The sequence below is a fragment of the Hibiscus syriacus genome, unplaced genomic scaffold (genome assembly GCF_006381635.1).
Source record: "Hibiscus syriacus cultivar Baekdansim isolate YM2019G1 unplaced genomic scaffold, ASM638163v2 tig00005154_pilon, whole genome shotgun sequence".
Taxonomy (NCBI): domain Eukaryota; kingdom Viridiplantae; phylum Streptophyta; class Magnoliopsida; order Malvales; family Malvaceae; genus Hibiscus; species Hibiscus syriacus.
Window position 1 is genome coordinate 259850 of NW_024062045.1, and position 16793 is coordinate 276642.

General features: G+C 33.1%; 2 protein-coding genes across 3 annotated transcripts; both read right to left on the reverse strand.

The window, feature by feature from the left end:
- Positions 1-12225: 12225 nt before the first annotated feature.
- Positions 12226-13247, reverse strand: LOC120198962 (30S ribosomal protein S9, chloroplastic-like). The gene is made up of 2 exons (XM_039200191.1): positions 12772-13247; positions 12226-12612 (listed from the first exon to the last, which is right to left on the reverse strand). The coding sequence occupies exons 1-2, from the start codon at positions 13111-13113 to the stop codon at positions 12325-12327; spliced, it is 630 nt and encodes a 209-aa protein (XP_039056122.1). The 5' UTR covers positions 13114-13247; the 3' UTR covers positions 12226-12324.
- A 528-nt stretch (positions 13248-13775) lies between these two features.
- LOC120198933 (cold-regulated protein 27-like) lies at positions 13776-16022 on the reverse strand. Of its 2 annotated transcripts, XM_039200166.1 has the most exons (6): positions 15883-16022; positions 15097-15285; positions 14817-15000; positions 14037-14147; positions 13889-13917; positions 13776-13837 (listed from the first exon to the last, which is right to left on the reverse strand). In XM_039200166.1, exons 1-4 carry the CDS (start codon positions 15991-15993, stop codon positions 14098-14100), a joined length of 534 nt encoding a protein of 177 aa, XP_039056097.1. In that variant the 5' UTR covers positions 15994-16022; the 3' UTR covers positions 13776-13837; positions 13889-13917; positions 14037-14097. The 2 variants fall into 2 exon arrangements, with proteins under 2 accessions (XP_039056097.1, XP_039056096.1); XM_039200165.1 differs by having other exon boundaries at positions 13834-13917; positions 15883-16021.
- Positions 16023-16793: the final 771 nt, after the last annotated feature.

The following is a 16793-nucleotide window of genomic DNA, read 5'->3' on the forward strand; positions in this document are numbered from 1 at the left end:
TCTTTAAACTGTTGAAAGACATACTATAAACATGATTAAAAAAAATGTAATAAGAGAAGATAGAAGTTGGGAAACTTGACTGATGAAGAACCACCGATGCTTAAAGGCTTTGCCATCCGTCACCGCTTATCTTCTGTAACTTTGGGATTAGGGCGAAGTGGGTTCATACTTTTGACAACCAGATAGCATGTTATGGGCCATCTAGTATTATTTGCTAAAGACAACATCTCAACTAACTGTTTATATTTTAATAATTTACCATAAATATAAGACAACATCTCAACTAACTGTTTACATCTTCTGTAATTGATTTTATTTATTTGATATATATATAACGTATATTACATTTTAAAAATTACAAAAATTAATATATTTAAATGTTACATTGAAATTTATTGACATCAGTACATATTAATACCGGTAAAAAACAGTACATTCACTGATATTCGTTGATTTGATTTAAATTCAATTATAACGTGAATATAAAAGTAAGAATAACCATTACAAATACTAGACTAATATATATAATAAAAATTTTGAATTATATAAACTTCTCAAATTAACAGAAAATATATTTATGTGAAATAATAATTAATAAAATAAAACTGATAATTTTATATACCATAATATTTACTTTTATTATTTATTGTTTAGAAATGTAATTATTTATATATATTATTTGTTTTTATATAAAAAGTATTATTTAAATTAATATAATTGTATTGATATACTTAATGATATTTATTATTTAAAATTTAGTTAACTAGTTGTTTTATAACGGTTTAAAATTGTTTTATCATGTTAAAATATAAATATAATTTAACTAAGTAATTAAATTTTAGTAACGATTCTGAAAAAGGATATTAAGGATAGGAGTTGCCCAGTCTCACTTAAATGGTGCTCCAGTCTATTAATGATTAGCTTATGATATTAAGGATATTAAATTAGTCAGTGATATTTAAAAAAATAGAAAAAACACTTGAAGTCATGACTTGTGATAAAGGTTTTTAACGTTGTCTATTGAGTAGCCCGTAGCCAATCATATCAAGATATTTTATTGTTGAATTATATATGACCTATCATTTCGGTGACAGGTTACCTACCCATCGCTGTATTGAAATTAATAAGGCAACGTGGATGGTCATGGCGTTTTTCTCGATATATCATATTTTTCATCTAATTTTCAGATATCATTTTGATTATTTTTTCGATCTAACACCCTTTGTAGTAAGGTACGCCTCCTGTATCGCGTTTTACATTGATATGGCGTCACGTGGGGTAAGACGCGCTCCTTAAGCGCGCCTTATGCTGACGGGATACAAGTGTGTAAAGCGCAGTCCCTATGGCGCGCCTTAAGCCAGGTAGGGCAATAGCGCAGAACAGGGGCCGCACCTTACCTTTAATTCAATTACATAAAGCGCGGGCAAGGGCCGCGTCTTATCTGTATAATTATAGCAACTTTTCTCGGCTATAAATACCCTTCTCCCCCGATAAACTCCTCACATCTCCCCTCTCAACTTATAAATTAATACAATAATTCTGTCAACGAATCAATAATTCTAGCAATCTTCTCATATTTGATTCAGAAGTTCGTGCGATTTTTCGTTATAAGGTAATTTTGTTATAATTTTTATTATACTTATTGTTTATTATGATTATTTGAAAAAATATTATACTAATTGTTTTCAATTAATTTTTGTGTTTTCAATATTATTTATTTAATCATGTTTTTTTCAGTTGTTTTTTACAGATATAATATTATTGCACTTTTAAACTCAAAGAATGACGCGAGTTTCAGCTATTGTTTATTATGATGGTGAAATTCGAGAAGATGAAACCAACGTTGTTTTCGTATCAAATGAGCGTGTTAAAATATCATTCAAGATAAACATAACTCTTGAGGAGCTGATAACGAATATTTCGATGAAGGTTCATGTTGGAAGTAGTAGAAGAATGTCGTCGTTGCAGTACAGATTTCCAACATCATTGTTGCCATTAACTTATACAGCGTTCGAACTTTCGAACAATGATGATGTTGAAGTGATGGTTGAATCTCAAAGTAATTATTCAGACGCCGATATTGAGATGTATGCAAATTTTGTTCAAGTGCGTGCTGCTCGGGGTCAGCCATTAAGCTACCACTATGGGCTGGCTGAACAAGTTGATCAAGTTGACAGTCCGACGACAGTAATGTGTAATGATTTTAATGCCATAATGGGGAGACATTCATCCGCAACTCCTTACGATATGTACCGAGGTGGGTCAACGAACAATCCGTATGGCAACATCGCCTGCAGTTCAAAGGGGAGGCATTCGACTGCAAGCTTTTTCGATCTCAATGTCGATATGCCTTCCAGTTCAAGGGGAAGGCGTGCAAGTAGTAGGTTCTTCGACCTAAATGTGGAGAGCATGGAGGAACCATCATCTCCACCAGAAGAACCGCTTCGTGAGCCTTGTGCGGATGGTGCTGAGACTGGACTATTTATTCACCTAGAATCACCGCAATTCAACTCCGATGATGATGATGTAGATGAAGTTCCAGGAAATGTGGCACAAACTGACCCTCCTGCACACATGTATGAAGCTGATTATGGTGCAATGTACGGACCAGAATTTGCGGATATGCCTCATCTCAGTGACTATGGATATTACTCATCAATAAATAATGGTGAGTTATCTTTAGGCATGGAGTTTTCAAGCAAAGAAGAAGCGATGATGACTATAAAAAATTACAATATCCGTAATTCTGTTTAGTCCAGAGTCGACCATTCCACGACCGAAAAATATGTATGCTATTGTGCCCGACGCGAAAACGGATACAATTAGATGATTCGCGTATCTAAGAAGAAGAGAAAAAACAACAGATGGGAACTAACAGTATACAACGGTCCTCACACATGTTGCGCTGGAGGGGTCAACCAAGATCATCCCAACTTGGACTCTGAAGTGATATGTCAAACCATCATGCCCATGGTAAAAGCAAGCTCTTATATAGATATTGCAGTGTTGATTTCAGCTATACAATCGAAGTATGGGTACACTGTCTCCTATAAAAAAAAGAATGGTTGGCAAAACAAAATGCCATTGTCTCCTACATATTTTCGTTTGGGGGTGCTTTTTGCGAAGCTCGGGGACAAGTTCAAACCTGGATGCAAGGTGGTCATGTAGATTAGTTGCAGATCTACAGAAAAAAATTATTGCATCAAATGGAATATTTGTATCTGACTTCTCTAGAAGGCATGAAATTTTTCGTGTCACAGAGTTGCCGCGACCTCTTCAAGGGATTGAAGCTGTTTCGTTAAGAGTAAATCTACGGGACATAACGTGCAACTGCGGGTTTTTTCAAGCTCTGAAGTATCCATGCTCTCATGTGATAGCAGCTTGCTCGCATACGCGTCAAGACTATAATCGTTTTGTGGATCTCGTATACCTACTATCTGAAGTTTATAAGGTATACGAATTTAAGTTCCCCCCATAGGTAATGACAAAGACCCTGACGAGGTTCAGGATTGGCTTCCGATTGTACCAAATCTGAGTTTATTGAGGGAGCGTGCTCATCCAAAATCCAATCGAATTCATTGCGATATGGATATTTGAGAAAGATCTAGACAAGACAGAAGATGTGGGCATTGTAGAAACCCATGACACACTAGAAAAACATGTCCACTTCTGTTGTCATCAAGTAACAATTGATGATGACATGATGTAGTTGTTTATCAAATAATAATTCTTGTACTTTAATTTGTTTTTGCTTAAAGTTAATGTCATTCGATAACCACTGATGAACAGTAAAAACGATACAAGAAAATGAGATTGAACGTTGGCGTTATATGTGATTATAATAAAAGATATAATAAATGACAAACTGAAGAAAGTTTGAGAACACAATTATTAAATTTTATCAAACTATTAACAATTTGATATTTGAACATAATTTTAAATACAACAAACTTACATAAAGTATTAAATGGTAAATGATAACCAAATAACAATAACTGATTTTAAATTGTAACAATTGATGATGGCATGATGTAGTTGTTTATCAAATAATAATTCTTGTACTTTAATTTGTTTTTGCTTAAAGTTAATGTCATTCGATAACCACTGATGAACAGTAAAAACGATACAAGAAAATGAGATTGAACGTTGGCATTATATGTGATTATAATAAAAGATATAATAAATGACAAACTGAAGAAAGTTTGAGAACACAATTATTAAATTTTATCAAACTATTAACAATTTGATATTTGAACATAATTTTAAATACAACAAACTTACATAAAGTATTAAATGGTAAATGATAACCAAATAACAATAACTGATTTTAAATGGTAATAAACAAAAATAACCAAAATACATTAACAAAACTGTATAACAAATTTAACAAAACAAATTAAAATAAATCCAACCACATTACGAAAAAAAGTAAGTATTAAATGATAAATAATTAAAAAAATACAATAAAACCCCAATAAACAACTAAATACAAATATAATAAAAAAACAAAATCTATCGATTAATGCGACACGAATGTGTTCCGCAAGACGGTGGATGTCGGTCTCGAGGAGGATTTCTTCGTATCACTGGTTGTGACTCCTCACTGTCGTCATCATCACCGTCGTTATCGTCGTCGTCGTCATCCTGAGCAGCTACATTTTGTTGAGGAGGAGCTGATGACGATGAAGCACCTCCATAGAATAAGGACCCTGGAGGTGTATGACTGACTATCCCACCAGCCAGCGAAAACTGGGAAAACTCATAAAACCCAGACATCGCCGAGTGTGAAAACTGTACAGGAGGTGTCTGAGCTGCGGCCATAAGTGATGAGGCTACACCCATAGGTGATGAGGCTACACCCGCTGATGACGATGAAGCACCTCCATAGAATAAGGACCCTGGAGGTGTATGACTGACTATCCCACCAGCCAGCGAAAACTGGGAAAACTCATAAAACCCAGACATCGCCGAGTGTGAAAACTGTACAGGAGGTGTCTGAGCTGCGGCCATAAGTGATGAGGCTACACCCATAGGTGATGAGGCTACACCCGCTAAATATCTATCATATGAACCCCAAGTATGATCTACAAATATAGACCCATAATATCCTCCAATATGGGTCATATAACTTTGTGACGGTGGCGGCGGCGGCATCGGGTAAGGGAATGGCGGTGGCGACATCATATATGGTTGTGATATGTAAGTCGCTGGAGACTGTGGTTGCTGTGAAGGTCCTACTGGTGCAGCTGAGGACGAACCGGAAGTACCTGCTCTCCGTCCACGAGTCGGGGAACGATGGTGCTGTGTCGGTGAACGTCTTTGTCGACGTCGCTGAAAGGTCCACCCTCGTGCATCCTCGGGAAGCAGAAACGATTTCTTGTTACTGTTGAACCAGTCATAATAACTGTCAGCAACTATCAAGAGGTCATAAAAAATGGGCTCTCTACGCGGAAGGCACCGATGTCGATCCTCCCACAACACGACCCACTCATGATGCCTCACCAGTCAATTTGTATCTGTCTTGCCACGTCGATCTGTGCTATGCAACTCGTCCATATTGTGAGGTGCTTCCGGAATTGGTTGAAAACAACCAAATTGTCGGAGCACGCGATCAGTGAAGTGCCACTCGACGATCGCATAACAGATCAAAAGGACCATCGCCATCCAAACATCTGATGGGCCCCTCAACTCAGGTGGGATCACCATCCTCACATCATCATTAGAATATGACACACATTCAAACTAAAATAAATATATATATATTTTATCAAAATAATAATCTAATTATATAACTATAATCTAAAATTGATTTTTAAACATTAAAATGCGTACATGTGTGCCAACCCTCTGATCGATTAATACCCTAATTTTTTCTAAATCATCAGGTATCTCCTGATGATTTTTCCTATCAATAGACCACTTGTTCAAGGAAAAAAAATTATTATACACTGTATAAAATGATTAATATACGAAATCAGTTTTATAATTACCTCAATAGTAGTGGAAATACGAATGAGTTCTTAACAACGAGACATAAAAAGGGAAATCGATACCATGCCAAAGACTGCAGCAGCAGGAGACATCCGCCGATAGCATTTTTTCTGTAGTCAGTCGCTCGACACATCTCCCTATACAGGAAAGCCAAAACCGTCGAGCCCCAACTGAGTGATCCGACCAGATGAAAGTCGCCAAGATGTTGCAACCACATACAATGAACTTGGTTGCGCGATTTGTCTGGCATCAACAACCCTCCTATCAGCTGCAGTATGCATGCTCGTGCATACATTTTAACTTCATCATCAGAGGCATCTGTGCTTAACTCCCGAAAATTGGCATCTAACTAATTTAACGGGTATCCGACCACCGTTAAAATTTTACGGGACACGTCCTAGACTAACGCGACACAAAGTAGTCCAAGAACCGGAAGATATCTCTGATATCACACCTCCATCTACCGGAAACCCCAGGTGCATAGAAACATCCTCAAGTGTAATCGTGCACTCTCCGCACGGAAGATGGAATGTATATGTGTTTAATGGGTTAAAGGCACGTATTTATATGAGCAAGAGTTAGGTCGTGTAGCGACATGCATGTATAGATTTTGTCCTCGATCACTTAATGAGTATATATTTGAAAAATTATATTTAAATAATGTGATGTTCGATAGTCTCATGGCTAAAATTACTGATTTTGAGGAGTAAAAGACATATTATGAACTTGATTATACCTATGTTAATACCACAACTGAATGAAATTTTAGATGCTTAAATTTCTCTATTAATTGGTGCCTTCTGAAATACGTGAGGATCTAAGTATCCATTTTTTTAAAATTATCATAATGACATGGATTTGAATCAAGTTTAGGATTTATTTTTGACAGCTTAAAATTAACAATTTAGTCATGAGATTTTCAAATATCATATTATTTAATTATTAATTTTTTTCGAGTGTTTAAATATAGTATTTTAAATATACACTCGTTAAGTGATTGAAGATATGATCTATAGATACATATTATTTCCCAACTCGTGCCTGTGCAAGTATTTCCTATCAAAATCGTCTTCTAAAAATCACATCTGAACATGACACGACTTTGCTCAAAGGGTATTGTTTGGAAAATTAATAAGGAATAAATGTTATCTAAATAATTAATATATTTAGGTCAACAGTAATTCGAATATGAAAATCCTTCAGAAAATAGTCATGAGCATAAAATTAAAAAAAACAAAACAAATATTGATATCATAGGTAAATTGAGATACAAACAAAATAATTTTCCTTATATTAGGAACATGTTAACAAATAATGTACTTATTTTATTAACATTCTTATAATATATTATAATAAAGATAAAGTCATATATACAAGATGAATCAATTGAGTGAACTTAATAGTAAAAGAAAAATTATTTTTTTAAGGATTCAAATTCAAACAATTACTTTTACAGGATATATATATTATAAATAATTAAAAAATATTCTAACAAATTAACTACATATCATAAATAACTATACAACACATACAACTGATTTCTAACAAATTAGCTACACGTTGTTCAATAAAAAAAAGCTACACGTTAACAGAAATTATTAGCTACACTCGTTAGACTCAAATATAGCATATACCATATTCTTTATTATTTTAAAATTATACAATTTAGTAATATAGTTAGTGTTACTCAACTTGTGATATTAAATTTAATCAAATATTTTATAATAAAATAGAATACGACCTGCACGAATCAACTTACTTTAATAGTTAAAAAATCATTGTCATTCTTAGAAATTATGGGTTCAAGTATCAACGATTGCAAGGGTGATTGAATGTTAATTGTCAAATAATTGAGAGTACTTAGAACATATACTACTTTGTAATCACCTTTAGCTTAATTAAAAAAAAGATTACGACCTACTTATTATCTCTGAATTAAAAGATATAGAAGGTAAAAAGTAATGTGATATTTAAAGAAAACAATGTGGGAGATGGTAAATAAGTATTTTTAAGAAAAAAATAAAAATATTTATAAGATAATTTAGTCTAGAAACTGAAAATAAAAAAGGGTCATGTGTTAATTAAAATAGAGAAAAAAAGTTATAGGTAAAGTTGGCAATTTTATAGATTAAATAATTGTAAACTATGAATATAATTAAAAGTAATTAAAATTTGAATAAGTCGCATTTTAGTTTTTAAATTTGTCTTATTTCTGCATGTTGATATGAATTTCATTTTGACTCGCATCAACACTTGAGATGATAAATTTGTATTTATAAACAAGTTTCTAATTTTAATTATTATATATTTATATATATATTTAATAATGATCCAATATAACCTCATATTATCACATGGATTCCTTTTAACATCATTATAAAAAAGGCAGCAATGTAAAGAAATCAGACAAATTCGGATATCAACGTGGAGAAAGAGAAGATTTCAATATCGATATGAATAACAAATTTAATAAGAATGTTAGAAAATGGAGTTATAGTTCTGATGTGGAATTCGTGAAGTTAGTCTCTATCTTGACTGCATACTTCAGTCTTCTTCCATTTGCAAAAATCATCTCAGTTATTCAAAATTAAATCTGAGTTACGAAGCTTCTTTGGATCCCAAGATAATGCAACATGGTAGCTAACCGATTGACGAAGATATTCGCTCTCGACCACTATCAAGTTTCATTGCTTGACTCTATATCAAACAACATCCAATCGTTTGTTTCAAGAGATATATTAAGACCTCTATACTATAAAATTATGTATACTTAAATCATCGAGTTAAAGCCACGTTCCAATTAAAAAAATGTATCTTTTTCCTTAAGGTTGTACCTTCAATAACATTTATAACTTGCATCTTTCATTTTTCTTAAAACTACAAAAATATATATTTATAATTTTTAAATAAATTCATAACTGATTAATTTGTGACACATCAAAAATTTAATACTAATATATTTTTTTAAATAAAATATTTCTTATGAATATTCTTAATTAATTATTACTCGATTAACGAGTGATATTAAACTCATGACAATTATCAAGTATAGATAAGATATTATATAATTTAATATTTTATTCAAAATTTACAGTTGTCATTTTTGAGCACGTTTCTCATAATTCAGAAATTAAAACCACTACATTTTGGTTAAATATCCTTTTCGCCTTTTCATTTCAAAAGGTCCACCACAATTAATACTGAAAATGAGGTAGCTTTTTTCGTAGGAAAAAAGAAAATAAGGTAGGTTTGTAATTTCTGTCAATATATGGTCCCCATGAATTTCAATCTTTCAATTATAAAGTTGAATTGTTCGAACCAAACGATCTAAACAATTAAAAAAATTATTATTAGTTTTAAAGGTTTTGAATTTAAATATGATGTCAATAAAAATATTTAAATGTTCGTTATTAAATAATTAAGAATTTTTCAAATAAATATTATTTTATAATAAGTCATATTAATAAAAAACTATAGGGTTGAGTTAATAATCTATATATCGAGTTTAGATAAGGAGTTTTTCTTTCTATATCGAGTTCGAGCCCATTTGATCTAATTTAAATTTGATTTAAATGATTTAAATAGTTTTATTTTAAATTTAATTGCAAAACATATAACTATTAAACATAATGTTTCTATATATTTTATTAATGTATGAATAATAAAATAAACTAAGGAGTCAGAAGCAAATTTGATTTTTTTTAAAGTTTATTTAAAATTAACTACGTAATGTATGTTGTCCTTTTCGTATAAACATGTTGTTATAAGGCAACGTCACGTCATCATTGGAAAAAAAAACTCACATCAATAGTTCTATTTATTTTTTAATGACGAGTGACCAAAACGAAAATAAAAGTTATAAAAATGGAACCATCGGAATAGGTGGGTGACTAAATATATAGTTTACCCAGCTAAAAATCTTTTTCTTATAAAATAATCCGTCGACTATTTAAATAGTTCAACAACCATAATTAATATTAATCTAATTGAATAACGTTATTAAAATAGTCTATCAGTAATGTTATATTAGGTATATTACTCTTTTGGTAACCGAAAAGTCATGTAACAGAAAAAAATGAAAATTATTAGAGAAATATTCTTCCATTTACTATTTGTGTTCTGATTTTGGACAGTGACCTCATTATTTTCCCGGTTATGTACTTGAGATGAACATGCATTGGTCCGTTCAGCTTCGTGGATGAGTATCAACTTGCAAACATCAATAGTTCAGCCTAAGGAGAAACGTCATCAATAACCACTGCAAGGGCCTGGAAAGTTTCGATAAGTGCACCGCCTCTCTCAAACATCTCCGGCGAATCTTTCATCAATAACAAAAGGTGCTGAATGAATTGAGTAGCTCTTGTCAACTGATACAATCTATACACCTGCAATATCAATTATAAAGTCCTCCATCCTGTAAAACAACAAATACCTCCAAAACAATAGGAGCAAGACGACTGCAAATTTTCAACTGTCCTCTCAAAACATTGAACAGCACAGCCTGCCAGGAAAGGAGCCATTGCAACGAACGCTGGGAAGCCAAGACCCGGCCAAGTCACATAAATTGCAATGAGAGGAGCGATAACCTGATTTACCACGAAACGGTTCCACCCCACCATATATACTAATAGCCCCACCAGATTTCTCCTGCTCAATGGGTTTCAAACGTGAGTTTGGGTCAGAACCAGAGGCAGAGACTATCCTCCCTCTGTTCAATATCCACACTCTAAATTCCCTATCTAACATTTTCACTTAAGGCATTAAACACACTGAATTGAAAGAACAAACAAGCATTTCTTTAGTTTAAACACTAAAGCAGGGCAGAACAAATAATAAAACTCAGCAAAGAAAAAATGTACACTTTGAGACATCTGGAAGCCCAGCATAAGCATTTCCAGTTTTTAGTCCAATGTGGATAGCAGAAGCCTTTGAATTCTGGTACTTAGAGACGAGAACGAGTGTCTACATCTGCAGAAACTAACTGAGCAAAGTGCGAAATTTGGGAGAGATTTACTTACAGACTGAAAACGAAAATGACGATGGTTGGCCAATTTGAAGTTTGGGACATGAAAACCAAAGGCAAAGGGATTGAAGTCAAAACTTCATACTATAATTCAATACTTCAATTTCTTTTCAAGGAAGTCATCTTGTAATTAGATTTTAGCATAATTACATGTAATTATGCATGTATAGCATGTTTAGTCACTGATATAACTGATTGGTCGTATTGAATTGAGTGTAATCAAAAACTCCAATCACACTCTTCAATTTTTAATACAAGAGTGAAAACTGATATAACTATATGGATAATTACTTTATTCTCTAATGAAAATGATTATCATCCTTATTTATCACGATTTTTCACAAATGCCCACACTTGTTATTATTTAAAACTTATGCAATAATTAAGTAACAGTAGTGTAACGGTCTGTGTACTACAATTCAGATTAAAATTTTGATCTTCGTACTAAAAAAATGGACAAATCGATGATTTTATATGTCGGATATAAATTAAATCATCCCTTTGTTAATTCCTGTTCATATTCACTGTCAAGTATCGGTGTTGTATTCTTCTTATGTTTTTTGCGTTAATAACTAAAAATTAGTTTATGAATAAAATCAACCCTTCGTTAATTTGTACATTTATATATTATTAACCAAAAATATAACGTAAATACTCAAAATCCCTACAATTGTTTGCGAATTACAATCTTTGATAAATACTAATTAGTCTTTTGGAATCCACCATTGATAGTATGAAATCGCATCATGATTTTAGGTATTAATCCTAATAATTCTGGAGTTGATTATTACTAAATGCCAATCTTTTTTGCTACTTCTGTGTGCCACGAAAAACAGTGTTTTGAGTAATTTGGATATGCAGCAGCTAAGGCATGCCATGGTTCAGGAAGGAATTTACCATGTTTGGAAAACTGTTTTTTTTAGGGGGACTATCAACTACTAACATGAATATATTAATCTACGAAGTCACCATTAAATGACAATAAATTCTCCCCTATCCAATGTCATCGGAGCCAACGACCTCATAAGTGCATGAATGAGAAAAACAATAATAAAACTAAAGATGATAGCTTTACTTCCCGATCAGCAAAAATGAAAGATAAGCTTAAGCTAACAATATTACTCGCTTATGGATGAATAAACTACAAATGCAAGAGAATGCTCTCATGCAGCAAACAAGAATAAGATCTACAACAAAAAGGGGTTCTAAAATTTGGAAATTTTGCAAGAATTCATCAGGAAATGTTACTGAGAGAGTATTTTCTACAAACCAACCATGAGAGGAAATGTGTAATTCAAGTCCCCAAACACCTAACGCTTGGAAAACTGCGGAGCTTTACGAGCCTTCTTGAGCCCAACTTTCTTCCTCTCCACCACCCTGGAGTCCCTGGTCAAAAGCCCTTCTTTCTTCAAAGGGCTCCTATGGTCCGCACTCACCTTCAACAATGCACGAGCAATGCCGAGGGAGATTGCTTGAGCCTGTCCTGAAAGGCCACCCCCATGAGCTTTCACAAATACATTGTAACTCGCCTCATACCCCAATGTTACCAATGGGACCTTTATGTACTGCAGCCATAAAGGGTTCCCTTGAAGATACTCCTGCGTCAAATAATGACGTTAATCAGACTTCTTAGGTTGTCTTTGGGTCTTAACTTTTCTTCAAGTTGAATTATCCCAACACAGACATATTATCAAACACCTGAAAGACAACTAATTAATTCTTAGGAACACCCAGACACTGAAGAGTTCAAATTTTACCTTAGCGTCGCGGTAGTTGATAATGAACTTCCCAGTGCCTTCCTGGAGAACCACGCGAGCAATGGCGCATTTCCGACGACCCGTCCCTATGATAGTCTGAGCCGCGAACCCACCAGGGAGCCTGGACTTAACGTATTTCTTGAGGTTCTCAACCGGTTCCGCTTCGACCGGGGCTGCCACAGTGGCGGCAACGGAAAGGGAACGGGTGGTTTTGGAGGAGAGAGAAATGGTGAGGGTTTTCGGAGGTTGGGGAATTGAAATAGTGTTTGGATTCCGGGAAATCTGAGAAGAAAAAGAGAGAGACGAAAGGGATGATGCTAGGGAAGAAACAGAAAGGGCCATTTTTACCCCCTAAATTTCTATGGGAAATGGATTGGGATTGCAAAGAAGTGGCCTTTTTGTGACCTTGAGAGAGAAGCAGAGTAGCTGTGAGTGGGAGAGGATAACGTACAAGGAATAGACGATAACACCCTCGTCATTGACTTACTAAACGTCGTCGTCTTTTAGTTACATTCCACGTCCCTGAGATGACTTCATTTTTCTTATGGAATTTGGTTTTAGTCCCTATATTATACTTTGTAGTTCCTATGATGTAATTTAATTTAATTATCTAACTTTTACAAATGTTCGCCATCCGTCAATGAAATTGATTCATGCGGCTACACAAGCACATACATGTTTATTACATTCTCAGGACAAACGAAGAATTTGAACTCAACAAAATGTATAAGCATTACGAATCTCCGCATATACCTATGAATTGATTTATGCTTTCTGTGCAATGATTCATTTTATGCTTTACTTTTTAGCATTTCAAGACGAAAATATGTTGACAACAAAAAATATATATATAAAATCATCTAAATTAAATGAGAATTTAAAATTTTCAAGAATGTGATTGCCCGTCAATCTCTTAATCCTTGGGTATGATATAATATATGTTTATATAGAAAACAACATCAACAAAGCAACAGGGAACATCCTCCCAATCCACTAAATTACTAATAACATATACATGTTGACACCAAAAACGAACGTCTATGGAATCTGTTTGCTCACTGTATCAGGATGCAATTACACAAATCTTTTCCTTTTCTAATGGAGACATTTATCGCAGCTGGTCGAGACTTCACCTCATGGAACAACCTAAAAACAAAATGATAAAAATGCTGGATGCTTAGGATTAAAATATGTGATTTATATTATTTACTTTTTAGAATCTTTAGCTATTATACAAGTAAAAGATCATTGATGATAAATTTTACCTGATCATTGCATGAAGCATCAGTTACCAGAGTTTTCAGCTTCTTTGAGCTAGATTCACTGCTAGTCTTTTTCACCTTGTTCCTCGTCTACAAAGTTCTGATCCGACACCTCTGCAAAATAATCAACCTACCTGTTAGAGTTCAATTATTTTGGTAATTGAAAGATATCAATTTAAGCATCACTTCTTTTGCAACATAGAGAATTCATTATTGTACTAAAAACAAATAAATGCATAGAACAATCTTATGTTACCGAACTGAATGGATGATTCATTTTTTTCAAAGTAAAGAAAGCCTAGAACTCATTCTCACTTACAAGCACGCCCATGATTACGAGAAACCATACGAATATGGGGACTAACTGAATTGAACTTAAGCTTTAACGCTTTGAGCTGTATAGAGAGGGATAGTAATCATACTATATCATATACATCTGATAATCTTGAATAAATTTATTTCATTACATCACAAACATATACTAGAAAGAAAGCATGATTCTATTAGAGGTGAAAACAGAAGTCATATCACTTCAACTTAAACATAGACAAATCAACTTTAAAAGTCTAATATTGAGCAAGTATAAGATTGGATGAAGTAAAAGTGTAAGGTGATTATAAACTAATATTTGTTCAAAATCTTTTTTAACTATTGACAATGCGCACACACCCTGCACACATCATAATATAACTGCAGGGATCTGTTTTACTGTGCATGAAAGTGTTTAAGAAGCTGATAAACTGGAATTGATTTCTTTCACATTAGCATTGTCTGTTCTATTACCTTCGGATGAACCGTTATCTTGAAGACTACAAGAGGCTAAAACACCACGAGACGTTGACCCAGATCTGAAGTGTTGGATCCAAGGACTCCCCACAAAAGAATGAGAGCCATCTCTTTTATTTAGTATAAATCCAGGTCTTTCAAAATTGATCTTCTTCCAGAAACCACCTCGAAGGACCTTAAACTGCATTGAAGATTGGAAAATGCAGTAAATAAGAATTGACATAGGGGATAGAGAGGCAATTCCATCATTATCAAGAAGCAGAGATCAAACTCCAACCTGGCCTGAAGAGATACAATGCGGTTTCCTCGATGATTTTGATACTGGCAATTTCTCCTTTGAGTTCCAGCCAAGAGAATTCGTAGAATCATATAGCTGGTTAACAAATGATGCTTCCATGGAATTAAGGTATAAACTGTGCTTCTCATCTGTCCATTCTATAGAGGTAGTTTCTTTCATCAGAGAATCCTGTTGTGTTATCATTAACAGCATTGATTGGTAAGTTTTCCCAAAATAAACGAATGATTGTGTAAAGCAGATTAGAAAGCAGTAAACAAACCAGATTAAAAAGAAAAACACATAATTAAGCAGACCAGATTAGAGCCAACTACATCTATAGCATCAATATCATGAAATATATGATGAAAAAAAAAATGTGAGGTAGCTTAACTTCTTGAAGAAATAAAAGGGATGATCAATTTTCTATGCTTCCAAGTTACAAATCCTCAATAAATGGTACCCAACTAACAAAGCTACATGGAAGTTAGAAACATCTAATGATAGAAACTTGCATTTTTCTTCTTAAAACCTTAGTTTTAATGCTAAACATAAAAGTTATAAATATGCATGATTCAAAATGATAATAATTTACCATTTAAAGAGGGTTTTTTACAAAATTTTATGTGCTTTAAAGTGAAGTTTGGAAATTTAGCTGATTTAAAAACTAAACCCATGTCACTCAAATTTACTTCCTTCAAACAAGGAAAAAAGACCTCGTGACTCAAATTCGTTGATGCATAAATCAATAACCATAAAAGATCTAGGACGAAGGAGAAGAGGGTGTACCAGGCTTGGATTTTGTCCATGGTGAGCAAACTCGGGTGATATCTGAGGAATCAACTCAGAGACAGATGCCTCTGAACTCGTTCGAGACTCAATTCTTCTAAAACCCTCCATGCAAAAAAAAAAAATCCCGAGTTGAGAATATTAGAATAAGAAACAATTTTATTTCTTTGTTTTTGCTTACTTTTAGAGAAAAGAGAAATATGTGAGAGTGGAGAACGGAGAAGAGAATGAAAGATGATATGAGGGGGTGATGTTTAATGGGAGGGAGGAAAGAACGTTACAGTTGTCATCGCTTTTACACGTGTTATGGGACCTTCACTGTGCCACGTCATTTCTTAAGGTTAGAGAATACGGCAGCCAGATATTTATTGGCTCTTCAAAATATCTCATCTTTATTTATTTATTTCTTTATGTTGGAACTTGGAAATAAGATTATTACGTTATTTTCTGTATAAATATATATTGAATGAACTATTTATATTGAGACATTAGTTTTTGCATTAGTCCACGACTCAATTTACTTTAATGATTAAAAATATTATTATTATTTTTAAAGATTATAGATTTAAGTATTAACGATTGTAATAGTGATTAAATGTTCATTATTAATCAGTTGAGAGTATTTATAACAAATATTACTTTATGATAAAATTTAGCTTAATAAAAAAATTGTATTAATCGACGTTATTTTTATTCTCTATTTTTCGTATTACATTTTATTTTTTTAAAATTATCTTTATGATTTTGTTATATCATCATGATACTTTTTTTAATATGTTTTTTCAAATTTGACAACTATTTTAATTTATATATTTTTAAAATTAAATTTTAACACTATATCGATTAATCAAGATGTCACTTATTTATTATTATATTAATATTCTCTATTTTAGACTCTTGAACTAAATTTA